The sequence below is a fragment of the Leopardus geoffroyi genome, chromosome C3 (genome assembly GCF_018350155.1).
Source record: "Leopardus geoffroyi isolate Oge1 chromosome C3, O.geoffroyi_Oge1_pat1.0, whole genome shotgun sequence".
Classification (NCBI taxonomy): domain Eukaryota; kingdom Metazoa; phylum Chordata; class Mammalia; order Carnivora; family Felidae; genus Leopardus; species Leopardus geoffroyi.
In genome coordinates, this window is record NC_059338.1 from 41672976 (window position 1) to 41695063 (window position 22088).

The 22088-nt window shown below is 38.1% G+C and overlaps 1 protein-coding gene across 6 annotated transcripts in view; it reads right to left on the reverse strand.

The window, feature by feature from the left end:
• The window catches only part of ACBD6 (acyl-CoA binding domain containing 6), a 223140-nt gene that overhangs the window by 38389 nt on the left and 162663 nt on the right, over positions 1-22088 (reverse strand). For 5 of the 6 annotated variants that reach the window (XM_045452563.1, XM_045452565.1, XM_045452567.1 and 2 more), the window contains one exon: positions 1444-1474. In XM_045452563.1, coding sequence (XP_045308519.1) covers positions 1444-1474 — 31 coding nt within the window. Of the gene's footprint in view, positions 1-1443; positions 1475-17544; positions 17623-22088 lie in introns of all 6 variants that reach the window. The other variant, XR_006705739.1, reaches the window with a different exon arrangement.

The window sequence follows — 22088 nt, forward strand, 5'->3', positions numbered from 1 at the left end:
TAAGTGCTTTATTTACAAAATATCTTTTATCTCACTGAATTTACCCAGTACTCTTTAAGAGCCATATTATTTGCATCTTACAGATTAACCTCTATTTTATAGATTAGTTAAGTGAAGATTACTTGACTAAGGTAATCAGCAGGTGAAATTAGTTACAAATTCAAATCTGTTTTTCTTTACTTCAGTTACATCAAGAAAGTATATCTTTTAGGAGAGACTGTAGCTCCTAGAGTGACAATGATTAGTATCTCACTTGTCACTGAGAGTACTGAGAATGAAAGAATGAATTTTCAAAGGTGGACTGGAGGAGGCTCCATTTCTGTTGACGGTATAGAAATGCTCTATTTACTATGAATGTTCCCACAGAATTTTAATATACCTCCAACTGTGGAGGTTATTAATCTGTTTCTCAACAAAAAATTACTGTGTCTCTGCTAGTGCTAGACACTTTCCTTTTAAATTTATTTTTATTTTAAAGTATAATTAACATACAGTGTTATATTAGTTTCAGATATATAATGATTCAACAATACTATATATTTCTCAGTGTTCACCAAGATTAAGTACAGTCTTAATCTTCATCCCCTTCATTCATTTCACCCACCTCCCCTCTGGCAACCACCAGTTTGTTCTCTGTATTTAAGAGTCTCTTTTTCCTTTGTTCATTTGTTTTGTTTCTTAAATTCTTTTTTTTTTAATTTTTTTTTAACACTTATTTATTTTTGAGACAGAGAGAGACAAAGCATGAACACAGGAGGGGCAGAGAGAGAGGGAGACACAGAATCTGAAACAGGCTCCAGGCTCTGAGCTGTCAGCACAGAGCCAAACGCGGGGCTCAAACTCACGGACCATGAGATCATGACCTGAGCCGAAGTCGGCTGCTTAACTGACTGAGCCACCCAGGCGCCCCTGTTTCTTAAATTCTTAAACGAGTGAAATAATCTAGTATTTGTCTTTCTCTGACGGATTTATTTCACTTAGCATAATACCCTCTGGGTTCACCCATGTTGTTGCAAAGGGCAGGATCTCATTCTTTTTTTGTGGCTAATATTTCTGTGTGTGTGTGTGTGTGTGTGTGTGTGTGTGTGTGTGTACACACATATATACACACATACACATCACATCTTCTTTATCCATTCATCTATAGTGGACACGGGTTGCTTCTGTATCTTGGCTATTGTAAATAATGCTGCAGTACACATGGGGTGCATATTTTTTAGTTAGTGCTTTTGTTTTCTTTGGGTAAGTATATAGTAGTGGAATTACTGGATCACATGGTAATTCTAGTTTTAATCTTTTGAGGAACCTCCACATTGTTTTCCACACTGGCTGTACCAACTGTCCAGGCCTTTTTCCAAGCACTACACAGGGTTGGACAAAGTTGAAATAAACAAATAAAGAAAACTTCCAAATATGGTTATTAATAAGTTAGAGACATCTTACCATAATGTAGAGCTGTTTGGCCTTCATTGTCCTGTAAAAGAAACAAATAACACATTTTAGAAGTCTAAGTTATTGCAGAAGTATGGAAGTACACAAGCTATAGCAAATATATCTGATATACCAAAGTTCTAAAGGTTTATCAAATACAGTTCTTCTTGCCTCACAGTAACTTTTGGCCAAGCTCTACCTGGGAGAATAGGAGAGTGTTGAATGGTACCTTGTGTACTGAAGTAGCTACAGCAGAGTCACAGGATAACCAGATTGCAGATATAAAACCAAAGGGAACCTCTTAGAATGTGGCAGTTTGATTACCCAATTAGTGGCAGAAACCCTCTGATGCTGTGTATCATTGATCTCAGCTAGTATTATAATGTTTTTTTAAGTTTATCACCAAATATATCTGAGACATCTGTGATTTCTCAGAAGTTAGTAGGTTTTCAATCCCCTTTCAAATATTCATAAATTCTAGATTCAAATATTAGGTTTCCTAACCAGAGCAAATACCATAAATAAATGTGATTTCAGGGGTGCCTAGGTGGCTCAGTCAGTTAAGCGTCTGACTCTTGATTTTGGCTCAGGTTATGATCTCACAGTTTGTGAGACTGAAACCCATGCTGGGCTCATGGAGCCTGCTTGGGATTCTCTCTCTCCAAATATATAAACTTGAAAAAATAAATAAATAAAAAGAAATGTGATTTCAAAGCACACAAAGTCCTAGAAGTTATTAAGTTTGGAGTTCCCATAGATAACTCCAATAGTTGATTTAATTTTTTTATTCTTTTAAAACCAAGATATTCTAACTATATATACTAATTTTAGCACAGGTAAGTGCTTTTTAGCAACACTGCCTTTTTTTTAATGTTTATTTTTGAGAGATAGTGCGTGCGGGCTTATGGGTGGGGAAGAGGCAGAGAGAGAGGGAGACAGAATCCCAAGCAGGCTCCATGCCATCAGTACAGAGCCCAATATGGGACTCGAACCCTGGAACCATGAGAGCATGACTTGAGCCAAAGTCAAGAGCCAGATGCTCAACTGACTGAGCCATCCAGGCACCCCAGCAATACAATACTGCCTCTTATTAAGTTGAGAGTAGGTGATGATATTAATGAACAACAAATAAATCAGGATTAAGTACAAGTGAAAGCAGAATTTAGTAATTAATTTGATATTGACTTAGTAATATGCATGCCCCTATTGTGCCCTGATAATTAAGAATAAATGCTTAGGGGCACCTGGGTGGCTGAGTTGGTTATGTGTCTGCTCAGGTCATGATCTCACAGTTCGCTAGTTCAAGCCCTACATCATGCTGGAGAGGAGCCTGCTTAGGATTCTCTCTCTCCCTCACTCTCTGCCCCTCCCCTGCTTGCTTGCATTCTTTCTCTCTCTCTCAAAAGTGAAAAAGTATAATAAAATTAAAAAAAAGCTTAATTGTTGTGAATAACTGGGAGAGGGTGATATTATGACCTAATCAACTATTCTAGGGTACATCATATCTACATTTCCCACTTCTTAAAAGTTGAATGTGGGGATTGATTCCCAGAACTTTTTGGCTATGGTTCTATTTAATCCCCTAGGAAGGAAAGCAAAAAGCTGTCACAGGAAAGTTCTTTACTGGTTCAGATAAATAGTGAGAAAGTCACTCCTTAAGGGCTTTTTAACACCTAGAGAAGGTTTACAGGGGTGACTTCTGGTGGGGGTAGGGAGACAACTTTAAGGCAATATAGTTCAAAAACATTTTTTTCTTAAGTTTATTTTTGAGAGAGATAGAGAGTGCAGGGAAGCGGCAAAGAGAGAGGGAGATAAAGAATCCGAAGCAGGCTCCATCCAGGCTCTGAGCTGTCAGCACAGAGCCTGACATGGGGTTGAACCCACGAACTGTGAGATCATGACCTGAGCCGAAGTGGGATGCTTAACCAACTAAGCCCCTCAGGTGCCCTGCAGTATAGTTTAATTAAACAGTTTTCCTACCAGAGAATGGGAATTCTTGTTGGATTTGGGAGTGAGGTGTGAGAAGTGAGTGGAGATATGAAAGAAGTAATTTTGAGGGCCCCTGGGAGTAGGGTAGACTTGGCTGAAGTGTAACAGTGGATGCTCATTGAGCAACATAAGGATAATAAATTCTAAGGGAAGTGAAAGATGGAAAGCAGCACTAAGAAGTCGGGGAGATAACAGAACATTTTTGCCTCCTTAAAAAATTTTTTTAATTGAAGTATAGCTGACACAATTATATTAGTCGCATGTATACTACACAGTGATTCAACAATTATATACATTACAAAATACCTACTTCTTTCTTGTCTTTTCCAATATAGCCCCTACCTTGCTCCCTGCTCCCCTTTGCCTTGCCCTGCTCTTGAGGTTAAGGACAGGTAAGGGAAGAGAGCGAAGGCAGCTACAGTTAACAGGGTCCAAGTGATGCTGATGGGTGATCAGCATGACAATGGGAAGTTGTGCTCCAGAGTGTTCTGAATTGCCTGGCTACCACCAAAGGCATTTAGAAAGAACTGAACTGCCCATTACAGCTTTAGACTCACATCTACTTTGCCCACTTCCAATGTTAATCAGTAAAAGAGTGTGTGTGTGTGTGTGTGTGTGTGTGTGTGTGTGTGTGTGTGTGTTTACACATTCACACGCATGTATGTAATGAGTTTATACGTTCATTTATTCATTTATGGTTTAAATGTCCAGTAATAGAAAAACAATTTCGGAAAGGGCTTAATCTATTATAATTTTGGACTTATGCATCCATCATGCAAGGTTATTATTTTCCACAATTATCTATCTTTAGAAAGTGTAGTTCTCTTGCTATTTGTGCATAACTTTCTTAATCACCCTATTCATATATACTAAAGGCTAGTTTCTTTTAATTTCTAATTGGTTATCTTCACTAGGGAGGTGGAAACCATTTCTTTTAATCACTTTTACCAATGAATACTAAATGTGTATCTTCAGCCCAATTTCCAGTTAATTAATTAAAAATATTTATCGAGCTCCTATTATGTCCCAGTCACTGTTCTAGGGACTAGAAACACGGAGATGAGCAAGACAGACAAGGTCTTTCATGTTATAAATCTTATATTCTACTGCCAGGAAAAGTAATAAGCAAGTAAGTATATTTAATAACAGTCAGAGATAAGTGCTCTGAAAAGATAAAGCAGAATAAGAATCTAGAGTGATGTGGGGTGCTGTTTTAGATAGAGAGGACAAAAAAAGGCTCTATGAAAAGGTACATTTACACAAAGAACTGGGGAAGATGCGAGGGTAACCCAAGCTGAACAAACCATAGCACCCATCATCCTCCTGGTCTGAAAAGCTAAGCCAAACCTATCCTATTTTTTCTCTCAGGATTTTAAAATATGGAACTAGGGGATGGAAGTATGTGTATAGAGAAGGTCCTTTCCTCTCCAAGCAAAAGAAAATGGTGTAGTGAAATGAGACAGACACAAAAGGACAAATACTGTATTATTTCATTTACACGAAGTACTCAGAGTAGCCAAATTCGATGGGACAGAAAAACAGAATAGTGGACACCAGGGGCTCAGGGAAGGAAGGAATGAGGAGTTATTGTTTAATGGGTACAGAGTTTCAATCTGCGATGGTGAAAAAGTTCTGGAGGTGGATGGTGGTGGTGGCTGCACGACAGTGTGAATGTGCTTAATGCCACTGAACTGTACACTTAAAAATGGTTATAACAGTTAATTTTATGTTGTATTTTACCAAAATATAAATAAAAGAAAGTTTTAAAGAAGCAACAGCAGAAGGTGTGAACCCAAACTGCAAGTGGCGACATTCTTCACTTCTTGGAGAAAACTTCTTCAGTAGGAAAAAAGTGAGTAAGTATTCACAGAGAGAAGTAGTGGTCAGAGATGGAGAGAAAATGAGTCTCTGAAATTCTGTTTCTTAGCTGTGTGTGTTTGGGCCCTTGGAGAATTACCTTGCTTTTTTTTTTTTTTTTTTTTTTTTTTAAAGCTCTGCTCTGCATTCAGAGGGATGCTTATTGTATTTTTTGCTGCACTGCTGGGTGTTTTACAGTGGGAAAAATTTTCAGATTATTTAGTCTGGAATCTGGGGGAAAAGGAAATCCCTTAACCTTTAAGACTCAGTTCACTTTCTTCAGGAAACCTCCCCAACTCCTCTTTTTCTACCACTGGGCAGATCATACACACTTACCTGTCTCTTCCACTAAGACTATAAACTTCTTTTTTTTTTTTTTTTTTTTAATTTTTTTTTTTTTTCAACGTTTATTTATTTTTGGGACAGAGAGAGACAGAGCATGAACGGGGGAGGGGCAGAGAGAGAGGGAGACACAGAATCGGAAACAGGCTCCAGGCTCTGAGCCATCAGCCCAGAGCCCGACGCGGGGCTCGAACTCACGGACCGCGAGATCGTGACCTGGCTGAAGTCGGACGCTTAACCGACTGCGCCACCCAGGCGCCCCATAAGACTGTAAACTTCTTGCAGACAAGTGCTATGTCTTTTACCCAGTGCCCATCACAGTATCTTGCATATAGTGTATGCTCAATAAATGTTCTTGAAATGGGGGAATGAATACATTAATCTTTCCTCATTGGTTTATTCTTTAATTTCTTGATGTATCTTTTTTCTTTTACCTGAATTAAAAACAAATGTTCCCACATAATTCCTATAGTATGGAATATAATACCAGATAAAGTAATGTAATGAGGGACTAAACAATGATGAACAGGAGACTGAGTTTATAGTTAACTAAGGGCTAAATGATTACTATATTCAGTTTGACTTCCAGATTCCTTTTCTTCTATAGGGTCACACAACAAACTGGTCCCTCATGAATTTATACAGATTATTTCTCTCCCCACATGTATTCTGCACTTATCCTTTCTTACTTTGTTTTAATCACGTCTCCATTTTATTAGTAATTATTTCTTTAAGAACTTAGTTTTCTTCTATCTCCAGACTGGGCACTCTATCAAATATAAGAAATAGATTTAATTTTACCAAATGAAGTATTGATGAAAATATTAAATATTTTGCTTAGAACTGATATATAGGAAACTTTATTTTATCCCTTTAACATTAAACCACTGATAACATTACTATTTCCTGTGCATAAAACTCTGTGGCCAAGTCCTGAGTTTTTCCCTACTGCTAGAAGCATTTTATCAAACTGAATCAAGAGCCATATTTCTAAGTCAAGATACACATATTTTATAGCTAACATCATATTCAATGGTGAAAAACTGAGAATTTTTCTTTTAAGATCAGGAATAAGACAAGGATGTCCACTCCCACCATGTTATTCAACTTAATACTAGAAGTCCTAGCTGTAGCAATGAGGCAATAAAAAGAAATAAAAGGCATCCAAATTGGTAAGGAAGAAGTGAAGCTGTCACTATTTGCAAATGACATAATACTATATATAGAAAACCCTAAAGACTCCACCAAAAACGATTAGAACTGATAAATGAATTCAGTAAAGTTGCAGGATATAAAATTAATATACACGAACCTGTTACATTTCTATACAATAGTAATGAAGTAACAGAAAGAGAAATTAAGAAAGCAATCCCATTTATAATTGTACCAAAAAGAATAAAAATACCTAGGAATAAACTTAACCTTACGAGGTGAAAGACTTATACTGTGAAAACCATAAAACACTGATGCAAGAAATTGAAGACGACATGAACAAACAGAAAGATATTCCATGGTTCGTGGATTAAAAGAACCAATATTGTTAAAATGTCCATCCTACCCAAAGCAATCTACAGATTCAATGCAATCCTTACCAAAATACCGACAGCATTTTTCACAGAATGAGAACAAATCATCCTAAAATTTGTATGGAACCACAAAAGAGCCTCAAGAGCCAAGGTAATCTTGGGAAAGAAGAACAAAGCTGGAGGTATCACAATCCCAGATTTCAACATATACTGCAAAGCTGTAGGAATCAAAACAGTATGATACTGGCACAAAAACTGACACATAGATCAGCAGAACAGAACAGAGAGCCCAGACATAAACCAATGCTTATATGATCAATTAATCTACGACAAAGGAGACAAGAATATGCAATGGGGACAAGACAGTCTTTTTAAAAAAAAATTATTACATTTATTTATTTTTGAGAGACATAGTGAGACAAAGTGAGAGTGGGGGAGGGGAAGAGAGAGAGCGAGACACAGAATCTGAAACAGGCTCTAGGCTCTGAGCTGTCAGCACACAGCCTGACGCGGGGCTTGAACCCACAAACCGTGAGATTGTGACCGGAGCCAAAGTCAGACGCCTAACCGACTGAGCCACCCAGGAGCCCCGGAAAAAGACAGTCTTTAACAAATGGTGCTGGGAAAACTGGACAGCTACATGCAAAAGAATGTAACTGGACCACACAAAAATAAACTCAAAATGGGTTAAAGACCTAAGTGTGAGACCTGAAACCATAAAACTAGAAGAAAACACAGGCAGTAATTTCTCTGACATCAGCCTTAGTGACATTTTTCTAGATTTGTCTCTTCAAGTAAGGGAAACAAGGGCAAAAATAAACTATTGGGACTACATCAAAATAAAAAGCTTCTGCACAGCAAAGGAAACCATCAACAAAATCAAGTGGCAACCTACTGAATAGGAGAAAATATTGCAAATGATACATTCAATACGGGGTTACTATCCAAAATATAAAGTTATGAAATGAGTAAGACAGAAATAAAAGGCACAGCATGGGGAATATAGTCAATGACATCGTTGTAGCATTGTAGGTGACTGACAGATGGTAGCTATGCTTGTGGGGAGCACAGCGTAACATACAGGGAAGCTGAATCACTAGGTTGTATACCTGAAACTAATGTAACATTGTGCAATTATACTAAAAACAACAACAAAAATAAAGAAAAACAAACCTTTGTTGGAAAATAAGAGTGGTATTTTTTTTTTAAAAGAACTTCTATAACTCTGTCCCCTTCAAATAATCTGATTAAAATGGGTAGAGGACTTGATTAGACATTTTCCCAAAGACATTAAGATAGCCAACAGACACATGAAAAGATGCTCAACATCACTCATCATCAGGAAAATGCAAATCAAAACCATAAGAGATCATCTTACACCTGTCAGAATGGCTAGAATCAAAAAGATAAGAAATAACAAGTGTTGATAAGGATGTGGAGAAAAAGGAACCCTCATGCACTGTTGGTGGGAATGTAAATTGGTACAGCCACTGTGGAAACCAGTATAGAGCTTCCTCAAAAAATTAAAAATAGAAATACCATATGATCCAGTAATACCACTTTTGGGTATTTAGCCAAAGAAAATGAAAACACTAATTTGAAAAGATATATGCACCTTTATGTTTATTGCAACATTCACAGAAGCCAAGATAGGGAAGCAACTCATGTATCCACTGATAGATAATGAAGATGTGGTATATACATACATACATACATACATACATACATACATACATACATAGGGAATATTACTCAGCCATAAAAAAGAATGAGATCTTGCCATTTGTGACAACATGGATGACAACAAAATACCAGAGGGTTTTATGCTAAGTGAATTAAGTCAGGGAAAGACAAATACAGTATGATTTCACTTACATGTGGAATCTAAAAAACAAAACAATGAGCAAGCAAAGAAAGAAACAAACAAACGACTCTTAAATACAGAGAACTAATGGTTGCCAGAGGGGAGACGGGTGGGGAACAGGTGAAATAGATAAAGAAGATTAAGGGGTACAAATTTGAAGTTATAAAATAAGTAAGTCATGGAGATGTAAAGTACAGCATAGTGAATACAGTCATTAAAAAAAAAAAGATATAAATTTGCAGTCATGGAAATACCATGCTTCCTAAATGTTCTCTGTGAGCAGAAAATTTTCCTATTACTGGATTTCTACTTTTGTGACCATAGTGATATTGATACACACAATTTGGAATTTTGAAAATGTATTTTATGATTATTTTTCTAAGAATTTTCTGGAAACATGAATTAAATCTTCATTTGAAGACTTTTTCATTTGGGAAAAAAAGTAGGTATAGTAATACCCTCATTTAACTGGTGTCTTTAAGAGAGTGAAATATCTGTCAGTGGGTTTTTCAAATAATTGGAATATTATCCTTTGAGCATACAAACGTTAAAAACACCACCCAAAAACGCTCTACAGTATTTTACTGCTCCTTATCACTCTGCATGGAGAACATGGGAGATAATTTAACCTTCTCTTGAATCAGTTATCATCATAAATGGATTATGGCCCTCAATGTCTGGCAGCAAGTAAACATCCGGGAATATGAGTAAACAAAAACATCACTTTTCCCATTTTTAAAAAACAATGAAGTATAGTTGATATATGATATTATATAGTTTCAGGTATACAAATAGTGATTCGACATGTATATATGTTATGAAATGTTCACCACAAATAAACTGTAGTCACCACACACTATTACAATATTATTGACTATTCTCTATGCTGTACTTTTCATCCCTATGACTTATTTATTTTAAAACCAGAAGTTTAGGGGCACCTGGGTGGCGCAGTCGGTTAAGCGTCCGACTTCAGCCAGGTCACGATCTCGCGGTCCGTGAGTTCGAGCCCCGCGTCAGGCTCTGGGCTGATGGCTCGGAGCCTGGAGCCTGGAGCCTGTTTCCGATTCTGTGTCTCCCTCTCTCTCTGCCCCTCCCCCGTTCATGCTCTGTCTCTCTCTGTCCCAAAAATAAATAAACGTTGAAAAAAAACAAAAATTAAAAAAAATAATAAAACCAGAAGTTTGTACCTCTTAATCCCCTTTACTTATTTCACTCATTCTCCCTACCTCCCTCTCCTCTGGCAACCATCAGCTTGTTCTCTGTATCTATGTATCCATTTGTTTTGTTTCTTTACTTTTTTTTTTCAGATTCCACATTTGAGTGAAACATATGGTATTTATCTTTTTCTGTCTGACTTATTTCACTTAGCATAATGTCCTCTAGGTCCATCCATGTTGCAAATGGCAGGATTTCCTTGTTTCTTGTGGTTGAGTATTCCATTGCACATACACCCCACATTTTCCTTATCCATTCATGTATTGACGGACACTTAGGTTGTTTCCCTATCACAGCTGTTGTAAATAATGCTGTAATAAACACAAGGGTTTATTACATTATTATTATTATTGTAAATAACGCTGCAATAAACACAGGGGTGCATATATCTTTTCAAATTAGTGAGAAAACATCATTTATTATACATGCTGTAATATAAATAACACCTTCATAGGACATCAAGGTACAGAAAGCTATTTGGCCTTCCATTAAATAATCCCAGACTACTTTTGCTTTTTGCTGATTTTGATTTTAGTCTTTTTTTCATAGCTTTTCCTCAGTCACAGGGTTATCAAATATCCTTTGTTAGTGACAATGTGCCTAAACTCCTAACATTTGCTACTTCTGCTAGGGCTGGTAATCAGATATGTTAACTTAAGTTCCTCAAGTTGTATCTAAAAATCAGGAAATGGTTTCTGAGTGATGGCCTGGTGATGGTCTTACATGATCGGTTGTAAGCTTTGTCAAAGATCAGTATATTTCATTTTATCTTGAGTTTTGGGCCATATTCTCTTGGTCAGTGATTTTCATTGTATATTTTTTACACTCTGGAAGCTTTTGTCCAAAGGGAATCTGAAATGTCAAGTAACTGAGGCGAACAGAAAAGCAGCACTGCTTCGGCCGAGAAGGGGACTAACCTGGAGCCCTGAACACCTGCTACTCTTGCCGCTCCCCCAGAAGCCAGCATCATCACCAGAGGGGGCTCCCACAGTGAGGCTTAAAAATCACTTTCTAGAGACTGGAGGAGGATGGGTAACAAGCCTCTGGAGAAGTTAGATGTCACTGTTTCATTGCTCTTCTCTGACACTCATCTAATCCTCTACAAAACAGTGGGGCATGACAAGAAAATGGCTAAAAGGAGAACAGCCAAAGGCCGCGCTTACTGACTACTCATCCTTTGTAAGGCAACTGAGCAGACTCACATCTGCACAAATGTTCTCAAGAACATTTTGTTTTGTTTTTGGAGCTGAAACTGAGATACTGCACTGACTTCAACGTGTTAGGAAAACCGTGACAGACAAGGACTGGGGTAAAAGAGGCACAGTGTGAGTGAGTAGGGAAACTAACGAACCGATAACACACCTGCCGTGCCCACAAGGTGGTCCTCGTGGGTTCACCTCAGACTCAGATTCATAAAACCACCAATGAGCACACTTGGTATCAGTTTATTCAGAAGGATTTCAGACAGAACCCACTCAGACCTTGCCATAAGGTCAGGTCAGACTGGAGTCCTTGCAGTGATTCATGGGACAGCTCGCTCAGCCATCTAGGAGCTATTGTTTCTCCAGGAGACACAGCTCAGGTGAGAGGAGAAGAAATCCATATTACTGGATGTGGATCTATCTTGACTTGGAAGCCTTGCTGTTTTATAGGAGCCACCGTATCTTGTAACAAGTTTCTAGGGTCCCATGACGGATATTCCAATTATGAGAAACTCAGGACAGTCTGAAGGGCAGTGCCCCCACCAAATATTTACCATTCCTTTGCAGTCCCTCCCAGTCCAGATGCAATTTATCAAGTAGGGGGTTATTTTTATACGTGATGCTGCCTAGTAATATAATTGACATCTTTTTTTTTAACTGATATATCATTTTATTTTTTTAATATGAAATTTATTGCCAAATTGGTTTCCATACAACACCCAGTGCTCATGTCAACAGATGCCCTCCTCAATGCCCATCACCCACACTCCCCTCCTTCCCACCCCCCATCAATCCTCAGTTTATTCTCAGTTTTTAAGAGTCTCCTTACGGTTTGCCTCCTTCCCTCTCTTGTTTTTTCCCCTCCCCCTCCCCCATGGTCTTCTGTTAAGTTTCTCAGGATCCACATAAGAGTGAAAACGTAAGGTATCTGTCTTTCTCTGTATGACTTATTTCACTTAGCGTAACACTCTCCAGTTCCATCCACGTTGCTACAAAAGGCCAGATTTCATTCTTTCTCATCGCCACATAGTATTCCATTGTGTATATAAACCACAATTTCTTTATCCATTCATCAGTTGATGGACATTTAGGCTCTTTCCATAATTTGGCTATTGTTGAGAGTGCTGCTATAAACACTGGGGTACAAGTGCCCCTGTGCATCAGCACTCCTGTATCCCTTGGGTAAATTCCTAGCAGTGCTACTGCTGGGTCATAGGGTAAATCTATTTTTAATTTTTTGAGGAACCTCCACGCTGTTTTCCAGAGCAGCTGCACCAGTTTGCATTCCCACCAACAGTGCAAGAGGGTTCCTGTTTCTCCACATCCTCTCCAACATCTATAGTTTCCTGATTTGTTCATTTTGGCCACTCTGACTGGTGTGAGGTGATATCTGAGTGTGGTTTTGATTTGTATTTCCCTGATGAGGAGCAACGTTGAGCATCTTTTCATGTGCCTGTTGGTCATCTGGATGTCTTCTTTAGAGAAGTGTCTATTCATGTTTTCTGCCCATTTCTTCACTGGATTATTTGTTTTTCGGGTGTGGAGTTTGGTGAGTTCTTTATAGATTTTGGATACTAGCCCTTTGTCCGATATGTCATTTGCAAATATCTTTTCCCATTCCGTTGGCTGCCTTATAATTGACATCTTTAACCTCACCAGGTTACTAGGGAACTTAGACATTTTTACCTAAGGCCAGCTTTTCATACAGCAGGGGAAACTGTAGTAGACATTATCATATGGTATTTAACATATATCCAGAATGCCCATCAAGAAATTTAATTTGAAATACTTTTTGGATCTCAAAGGACTTTGCCAACTCTTAATTATGTCACTTTGATCATTAGAGCTTCTTTCAGGGCATGTGTTTTCTCTTCCTATTTTTATTTTCTTTTTGCCTAAATTCTTTGACTACCTAGGTGAACTGGGCTACAATATTGCATTTTACTATATCTGATTGTTTAAATCAGGACGGCCTGATAGAATAATACTAAATAATGCTAAAACAGTACTAATAACACTAAATAAGGTCTGTATGGAAGAAAAAATGCATGAGCATACTCAAGAAAATGGTGGCCTAGCAATTCCACTTCTGGAAATGTATCCCTTAAGAAACATGGTCCCATCCTCAAGTGTTCATGTTAATAAATGGCGTATCATTTGGGTGTACTATTCATCTAGCTTCCCAAGCCAGGATTGGGAGTTCCACCCCTGACTTCTCTTTTCCTCATCCTCTAGATCTAATCAACCAGCAGCCCATTCTGGTTCTACTTCCAAAATAGACACCTTCATTTCTCTTCGTCCTCATTGCCTCCCCCTATTCGCACCATAATGTTAAAATCCTAACTCCCATTACCTCAGACTGTGACCTTATTTGGAAAAAGACAGGAGTTATGCATCTATAAAGTAAGGAATCCCAAGGGCTTCCAGCAAACACTAGAAGCTCGGAGAGGCATGGTGAGGTTCTCCCCTACTGGTTTCAGAAGAAAAATGGCCCTACTAACAATAAATACCTTTTTTTTTTAAGCAACCTAGTATGTAGCACTTTGTTATGGCAGTTCTACAAACTAATACTCCACACCTCAGTACAACCCTTCATCACTGCTTACTTGGCCTGATGCAATGCCTTTACATATGTGTCCCCACCCCTCCCACTGCTGGCCCACTCCAGTGTATTCTTTACATAGCAGTGAGTGAACTCTTCAAAAGTTAAATTAGATCACATCACTACCTTGGTTTAATATCCTTCAACGGCTTTCCATCACTCTTAGAATAAATACAAAAAGTACTCTTACCATAACTTAGGACAGCAGATCTTAAACTTTTTGGTCTGAAGGCCCTTGTATAGTAAGTCTTCAAAATTACTGAGGGCCTTAAAGAGCTTTTGTTTAGGTGGTTTATATCTATCAATATTTACCATATTAGAAACTAAAGTTGAGAAATTTAAAAATCATTACCTGTTATAATAAGTAACTTAATTTTTAAAATGCAAATACATTTTCCAAAAGAAAGGAAAACACTGAGAAGAGTGACATTATTTTACATTTTTGCAAATGTCTTTAATGCCTAAGTAGAAAATAACTGGATATTCATATCCTATTCAGCATTCAGTCTGTTGTGATACCATGTCATGTGGCCTCTGGAAAATGCCACTGCTTGCTCCTGTGGGAACGAGTGCAAAAAAGGGCAAACAGTGTCTTAACGTTGTTAGGAAAATAGTGCTGACTTTATGGACCCCTTGAAAAGACCAGAAGGACTTCCAGGGCTTCCCATTCCATACTTTGAGAACCACTGGACCTAGGAAACCCTGCCTAACTTTCTAATGTGATCTCCTAAAATGCTGTTCCTTCTGCTCTCCACATAGCTGGATCCTTCCTCATCCTTCAAGTCCCAGCCTCTCTCTCATCCATGTAGAGAAAGTCCTCCCTCACTGCTTGCCTCAGAGAGGTCACCTCCTGTTGCTTTTCTTCAGTTCAATCCCCTGGTTGTTTCTTTCATAACACTTTCTACAATTTATAGTTTAAAAATGTATTTCTCTGTCATCTTCATTTGATTATGAGCTCCATAAGGGTAGGTCCCTTGTCTTTTTTTTTTTTTTTTTAACGTTTATTTATTTTTGAGACAGAGAGAGACAGAGCATGAACGGGGGAGGGTCAGAGAGAGAGGGAGACACAGAATCTGAAACAGAATCCAGGCTCTGAGCTGTCAGCACAGAGCCTGATGCGGGGCTTGAACTCACGGACCGTGAGATCATGACCTGAGCAGAAGTCAGACGCTCAACCGACTGAGCCACTCAGACAACGGCGCCCCCTTGTCTGACTTTTTGACTGTTACACACCTAGTACCTAGCACAGTATCTGGCACACAGTAAACACTCAAACATTTCACTGAGTGAAAGAAAAAATGAATCATGGATTTGTACACATGTTTATATGCCAAGGATGCTAATGCTTACATTCATTCATTAACAGATATTTTCTGAGCACTTACTATGTGCCAGGCACTGTTCTCAGTGCAGTAAATAAAAACAGACAAAAATCTCCATCCTAGTTTTGGAGGAGAGGAACACAGAAAATAAATGAAGGAAGTAAAATACACAATATGTTAGATGATAATACATGATGTAGAGAAAAATAAAGCAGGAAGGGACAGGGAACACTGGAGGCAGGTACAATGGGTTTCAGCTTAAAATAACGTAGTCAACACACGCCTTACTAAAAAAATTACTGGGGATGAAAAACTTGAAAATGATGAGGGAACAAGCTCTGTGACTCTCGGCAGTGGGGGTGGGGGGGGGAAGCAATAGAGGGAGTAAGATGAGCAAGGCTCTGAAATGGTCATGTGCTGGCGTGTTTCAGGAACTAAAAAGGGGCCAGTGTGTGACAGCAGCAGAGCGAGCAAGTTAGAGCAGTAATAGGAAACGAGGTGTGAGAGGTAACAGAGGGCCACATGGCACAGGGCCTTGTAGGCTTTTATTCCGAATTTAGTAAAAGATCACTGGAGGGTTTTAAGCAGGAGTAATTTGACTTCATTTATGGGTTAAGAGGATCACCCTGACCACTAGGCTGAGAAGAGACTGAAGGGAAAGTGGAAAACCACCCAGGGAGCTTATTTTAACCATCTGTGTAAGAAATGAGAAGACTTGGGCCAAAGGGTTAGCAGAAGGCGAGGTGAGAAGTGATCAGATTCTGTTCATATTATGGAGGTAGAAGGGATAGGATTTGCTGATAGATTGGTTATTAGTGTAAGAAAAGAAAGAAGTTAAGGATTCCACCAAGAATTTGGCCTGAGAAGCAAGGATATAATTGCCATTAACTAAGATGAGAAGGACTGGAGCCAAGGAGGTTTCGGGAGTCTGGTTTTGGACAGGTTAAGTATGGGATGTCTATCAGACATCCAAGGAGAAATGTCAAGTTGGCAGTTAGAATATGGGTCTGAAGTTCAGGAGAGAGGTACAGAATAGAAATATAAATTTGAGATTTGTGAGCATATATTTAAAGCCCAGAGAATGGATGAGACCACCAAAGAATTGTGCAAAGAGAAAAGGTTGAGCTCTCAGGCATCCCAAGACAAGCGGATAGCAAAAGAGGCAACCAAAGGAACTGAGAAGGGACTACTGAAGAGGAAAGAACCCACGGAACTGAGAAAGCCAATAAGGTAGTAAGAAAACCAGAGGAGTGTAATGTTCTGAAACATAAGAGAATAAAGTATTTTGAGAAGGAGTAATTATGCCAAATGCGGCTAAATAGTTCAGGTAAGGTAACAACTGAAAAGTGATCCCTAGAGTTGGCAAAGTGGAAGTTAGTGGTTTTCCTGATAAGAACTGGAAGAATAGTGGAAATGGACACCTCATTCAAGTGGGTCCAAGAACTAATGGGAAATGAGGGATGAGAACACAAACAACTCTTCCACGGAATTTTGCCATAAAGAGGAGGAGTGAAATGGGGCAGTAGCTGGGACAGTTAAATGGGGCAGAGATAGCACCAATTCTTATAAAGAAGAGAAAGAAAACTGACCATGCATAAAAGGATATGTGGACTAAGATCCCTGAGTAGGATGGGATGATATATAAGCAGAGGGGCTGGCTTTTGGAGCACAGGTAGTTCATACACACTCATAGGAGGGAAGGGGGTCTATAAGCACAGATGCAGGGAGGTGGGTAGATGTGATGGTAAGAACTTGTGGCAGTTTTTTAAAAATGACTCTTGCTTCCTCAGTTAAGTGGGAAGAAAAGTCATTAGCAGAGAATGAAGCTGAAGAAGGAGGTGTCTGGATTTTGAGGAGAGAAGAGGAAGTATGAAAGCGTTATCTCACAGGGCAGGAGACTTCATGAAGTAAGGAAAGGTAGTGTAAGTGCTGGGCAGCACTAAGGGCTGGCACTCAAATGGGCGGCACTTGAGATTAATGGTCACAACTCTGAAGTGAGCACAGTTGTGTAAACACGTGGCATGTTTAGCTGCATAGGTGCAGACAAGGAAGGGTAGGAGAATTAAGCACCTATTTTCTGAAAGCCTATATATGAGGGCCACGATGATAAATAAACCGGCTGTGTCTTTGTGCTCATGGAGCTTATAATCTAGCTAACATACTGCAAAAGAGAACAACACAAGCATCTCACCAGTGGCATGGCTATAGTAGGATACACCTGCGTGACAGAATACTAGGCAGCCATCAGAAATTATGTTAAATTACGTATCTATGGAAAAGAGGAGATATATATGATAAATAAAATAGGTTATAAAACTATGTACACGATGATCCCCCCCACCTTTTTTAAATCTTTTAAATGTTTATTTATATTTGAGAGACAGATTGGGAGCAGGGGAGGGGAAGAGACAGACACACACACAGAATCCAAAGCATGCTCTAGGCTCTCTCTGAGCTGTCAGCACAGAGCCCGATGCGGGGCTCGAACTCATGAGATGTGAGATCATGACTGGAGCCGAAGTCAGGCCCTTAACCGACTAAGCCACCCAGGTACCCCCATTTTTTGTTTTTAAAATGTGTTACCTACCTACAGAAAAAAGATAAGGAAAACATCAAATGTGATAAGGGGTTACCTCAAGGCTGAGATTAAAGATGACTAAAATCTTTTTCTTTACATCTATTATTTGTACTTTTACAAAATGTCTTAATATTATTGTTATTAATTTTTTACAAGAAAAAGTTACTATTCCTTTGTATTTTCTCTGAATCTGAATACTATGTATATGTTTACATTTATTTTTCAGTGATTCTAATTATTACTTAGGTCTTTCCAATAAAAACTGATCAAACCAATTAGAATCATGACTACTTGTAAATGGCTCTTCACAATTACAAGCATGATAGGGTTACCTCCCACACATTTCTCGTTTGCTATGTTCCTTAGATCACCATGTCTAATTTGGGGCTTTTGAGTTCACATGCTACGGGCTGAAGTGTCCTAGTGTTTAATGTAAAATGTGGAGAGTTTTGATCTTTCGACTTAGAGCACGTCCACCCAGAAATCAATTAGAGCAGGGACATGAACGTAAGAACCATGACTCTAATCACAGAACTGACTGGCAAGTTGGGAATAGAAAGATGGGAGGACAATCAGCTTGTCTTCTAATTCTATTACGTTTCCTGTCTTCCAAGAGTACTAGAGAAGGGAATAGGCTTTAAAAAGACATTAAGAATTTTCCTCAATTCTGAGTTGTTTGTATGTCTAAGTGCCTTGATATGTCTAAAGAATAGGTTTCTGGGTGAAACAAAGAAAGACGATTATTTTACATTACTCACTAATCATATTGCAGTCTTTAGGGACTCAAATGCAAATTCTTCTTTTATTCATCTTTTGTATGCCTAGCACATAATAAGCACTTAAGAAATGTTCAATCAATGAACTCAATGGTAATGACTCATTAATATAAAGCTTGTTCAGTTTTTAATCATAATTAATAATTATTTTAAATCAACTACTATATTATAATACTCTATTATGATTATGATACTTTATATAAAACACATTATCTTGTATTTGCAAAATCTTAACCTCTGCTATTCCACTTTGTGTATTAAAGTGGAATTTGTATTAAAGCAAGAATATGACTCTAGACATTTTCTCTTGGTAACTTCAAAACAGGATATAGGAAACCAAACCTTAGTCTTTATAAACATTCTGTTTTAAAATATATTACAAAGAATAAATGGAATTGAATGTCAAGAATGAGTAAGTGAAAGCTTTTACTCATCTGGTTTACAACTTATATCAGCTAATTTTTTAAAATTTAAGTTGATTAAATTTTTTAGTTGTTTCATTTCAAATGACCACACCAGAAAAGGGTTGTTTGTCATGATTATTTATGCCTTCCCTTTCTGTTTTAGCTTAAAACAAATGTTCCAGGTTAATAAATACGGAGTTGTTATAAACAGCAGCAAAAACAATTCCAATAAATTAAAATTGGTTATACATTTAAAATCTTTGTAAGGGATTATACATTAGGGTAAAATAAAAATACTCAGTTGAATTAAAATAAACAAAATCACATAATAAAGTTAGAGTGTATAAAAATTCAGCCATGCTTAAAATTCAGACTACAAAAGTATAGAAATGTGCAACCCGCCACTATACCTCCACGTCCTGTTTCCAAATCAATAATAAAAATTCATAAGGAATATAAAGGAATGACAAAATAATACATGAAATTTAAATAAGAAAAAGAAGTAAGAAAAGGAAAAATGTGCCCACAATCCCATTAAGTGATTCTCTACCATTACCTTTGAAATGGAAAAGAATCATGAAAGCTTCCCTCCATCTAGCCTGTTTCTCTGTTCTGACTCTTGAAGGGACTCAAAGCTATCACCCACCACTCTGAGACCGGACTCAAAGGCAGCCAGCCACTCTGCTTTAGAACTTCCACTAGAACCTTGAGCCTTCCCAATTCTTTTTTTTTTTTTTTTAATTTTTTTTTTCAACGTTTATTTATTTTTGGGACAGAGAGAGACAGAGCATGAACGGGGGAGGGGCAGAGAGAGAGGGAGACACAGAATCGGAAATAGGCTCCAGGCTCTGAGCCATCAGCCTAGAGCCCGACGTGGGGCTCGAACCCACGGACCGCGAGATCGTGACCTGGCTGAAGTCGGACGCTTAACCGACTGCGCCACCCAGGCGCCCCTAGCCTTCCCAATTCTTAACTAAAACTTTGTCTCTCTCATCCCCTCTTTAGCTTGTATTATTTGTGAATACGTGTTCTCCTGCTCTTTTGAAAGGACCATGGCATAATTTAACCTATGACACCCCAATTACTGTCATCCCTTGTAACTAGCACAAAGCTCTGCATAAAATTAAAGTTAAATAAGACTAAAGAAAAATAAATGACTTGTAAGAAAACCAGATCTAGTTACACCTCACTAATCCAAGGACTTGTTTAGCATTCTCAAGTATCTGGAATAGGGCCCACAGTAAGGAGGAAAAATGCCGATAAGGACCACATTAAACATGCTGTGGCCAGCTGGCTCACTGTATAGAAGGATCCTTCTACCTGGTTTGAGAAAGCAATGAAGGTCCAATTTGCCTATGAACTATGAGATGCAACGGAAGAAACCCGGAGAGAAAGAAGGAGAAGAGAAATGGCAAGAGGACTAGCAGAGACTAAAGGTAATGAGGAGGAAGAATGAGGGCAGCAACAGCAGCAGCCGGCAGAAATGAGCAGCTGTGACAGAGGTGGCAAGTGGCAGGCATCGTAGACCACAGAGAATAGCTAGCCATACAGTGGGCTGGGCTGTGCACCAACCAGTCGATTTTAGCAATCGCAAGAGAGAAAGAGAAGCTTTTTGGTCCTATGCTTCACACTCTCTATAAATACCCACGGTATAGTAACAACAATTTAAGAAGGAGGCAGTGAAGTATAGAATATATGTTAGAAAAAAATGTTTATAGAAGATCAGCTAAAAAATGAAAAGCAGAATTTAACTGTACTTCAGTTATTTGAAACCCGTACTAATCTAAAATATGTAACTTTCCAACAGGTGCTAGATAGTTACAAGTTTCTTAGACTAAGGGAAGAAAGAGGAACAAACACTGGCTGAATACCTATCGTATGCTGAAAGTTTTATAAACATTTCTTTTGATCTCTCACAACAACCCTATTACATAAGCATTCTTATTCCCATTTCCAGTAAAATAAGGCTCAGAGAGATTATATATAACTTGCCCAAGGTCTCAGACTCTTCTGACATCAAAATCCATGTTTTTTTCAAATATACCATGCTACTGAAAAGGAGAAAGGGGAAATCAACAAAAATAAATACAAGTAAGGAAAAGAGTGGTTAAATTTTTTTACTTTCGCAAGTTAAAGACAACAGGTAACTGAAGTTATAGTCTCACATACAGCACACCTTCATCACATTCAGTGGTAAATAATCTTACTCCTCAGGATTATACACTCATCTTTACTTCTCCTCAGGTGATTGCTGTCCTTTTTCACGTATGCATATTTTGAGAAGCTGTTGGTTTATTTTAAAAGATTAACCTTCTAAGCTAGTCTAGCATACGTAAGGTATGTAAGATATCAGAGCCAAGCTGCTTTCTCTTCTGAAGGGAGTTCTGCTTACGGCATTACTGTTTCTATAATATTGTACAGTTAAAACTCAATATACCTCAATCTGCTCTATTCTAAACCCCCTGTATGATAAATAATCACACACAGAGCAAAGAAACCCAAGAAATGATTACTTCTGATCATACTTACTCATTCTTTACTTTCACAATGAAAATTTTCAGTCTGCTAGGTAAAAAAAAAAACAAAAAAACAGTTCCCCATCCACAGAGGGTGCTAGGAAATAGGCACTTTCATTTGTTGTTGCAAAGAGCATAAGCATAACACTCAGTAAATGTTCACAGCCTCTGGTTTAGCATCTCTAGAATCTATCTTAAAAAAACACTTCAAATATTTTAAAAGCTTTAGGGAAAAAAAGAGCTCATTCTAGTATTATCTAGAATAGCAAGAAACTGGGAACAATTTAATGCCCAACAGTATAGGACAAGTTAATAATACATGTGTTGAATGGATTATTATATAGCAATTTAAAATGATGGTCATAAGGTATTTATAACCTAGAAAATCATTACAATATTATTAAGTGTAAAATGGAAGAATCAAAAGTATTTTTACAGTGGGGCTCCTTGGTGGCTCAGTT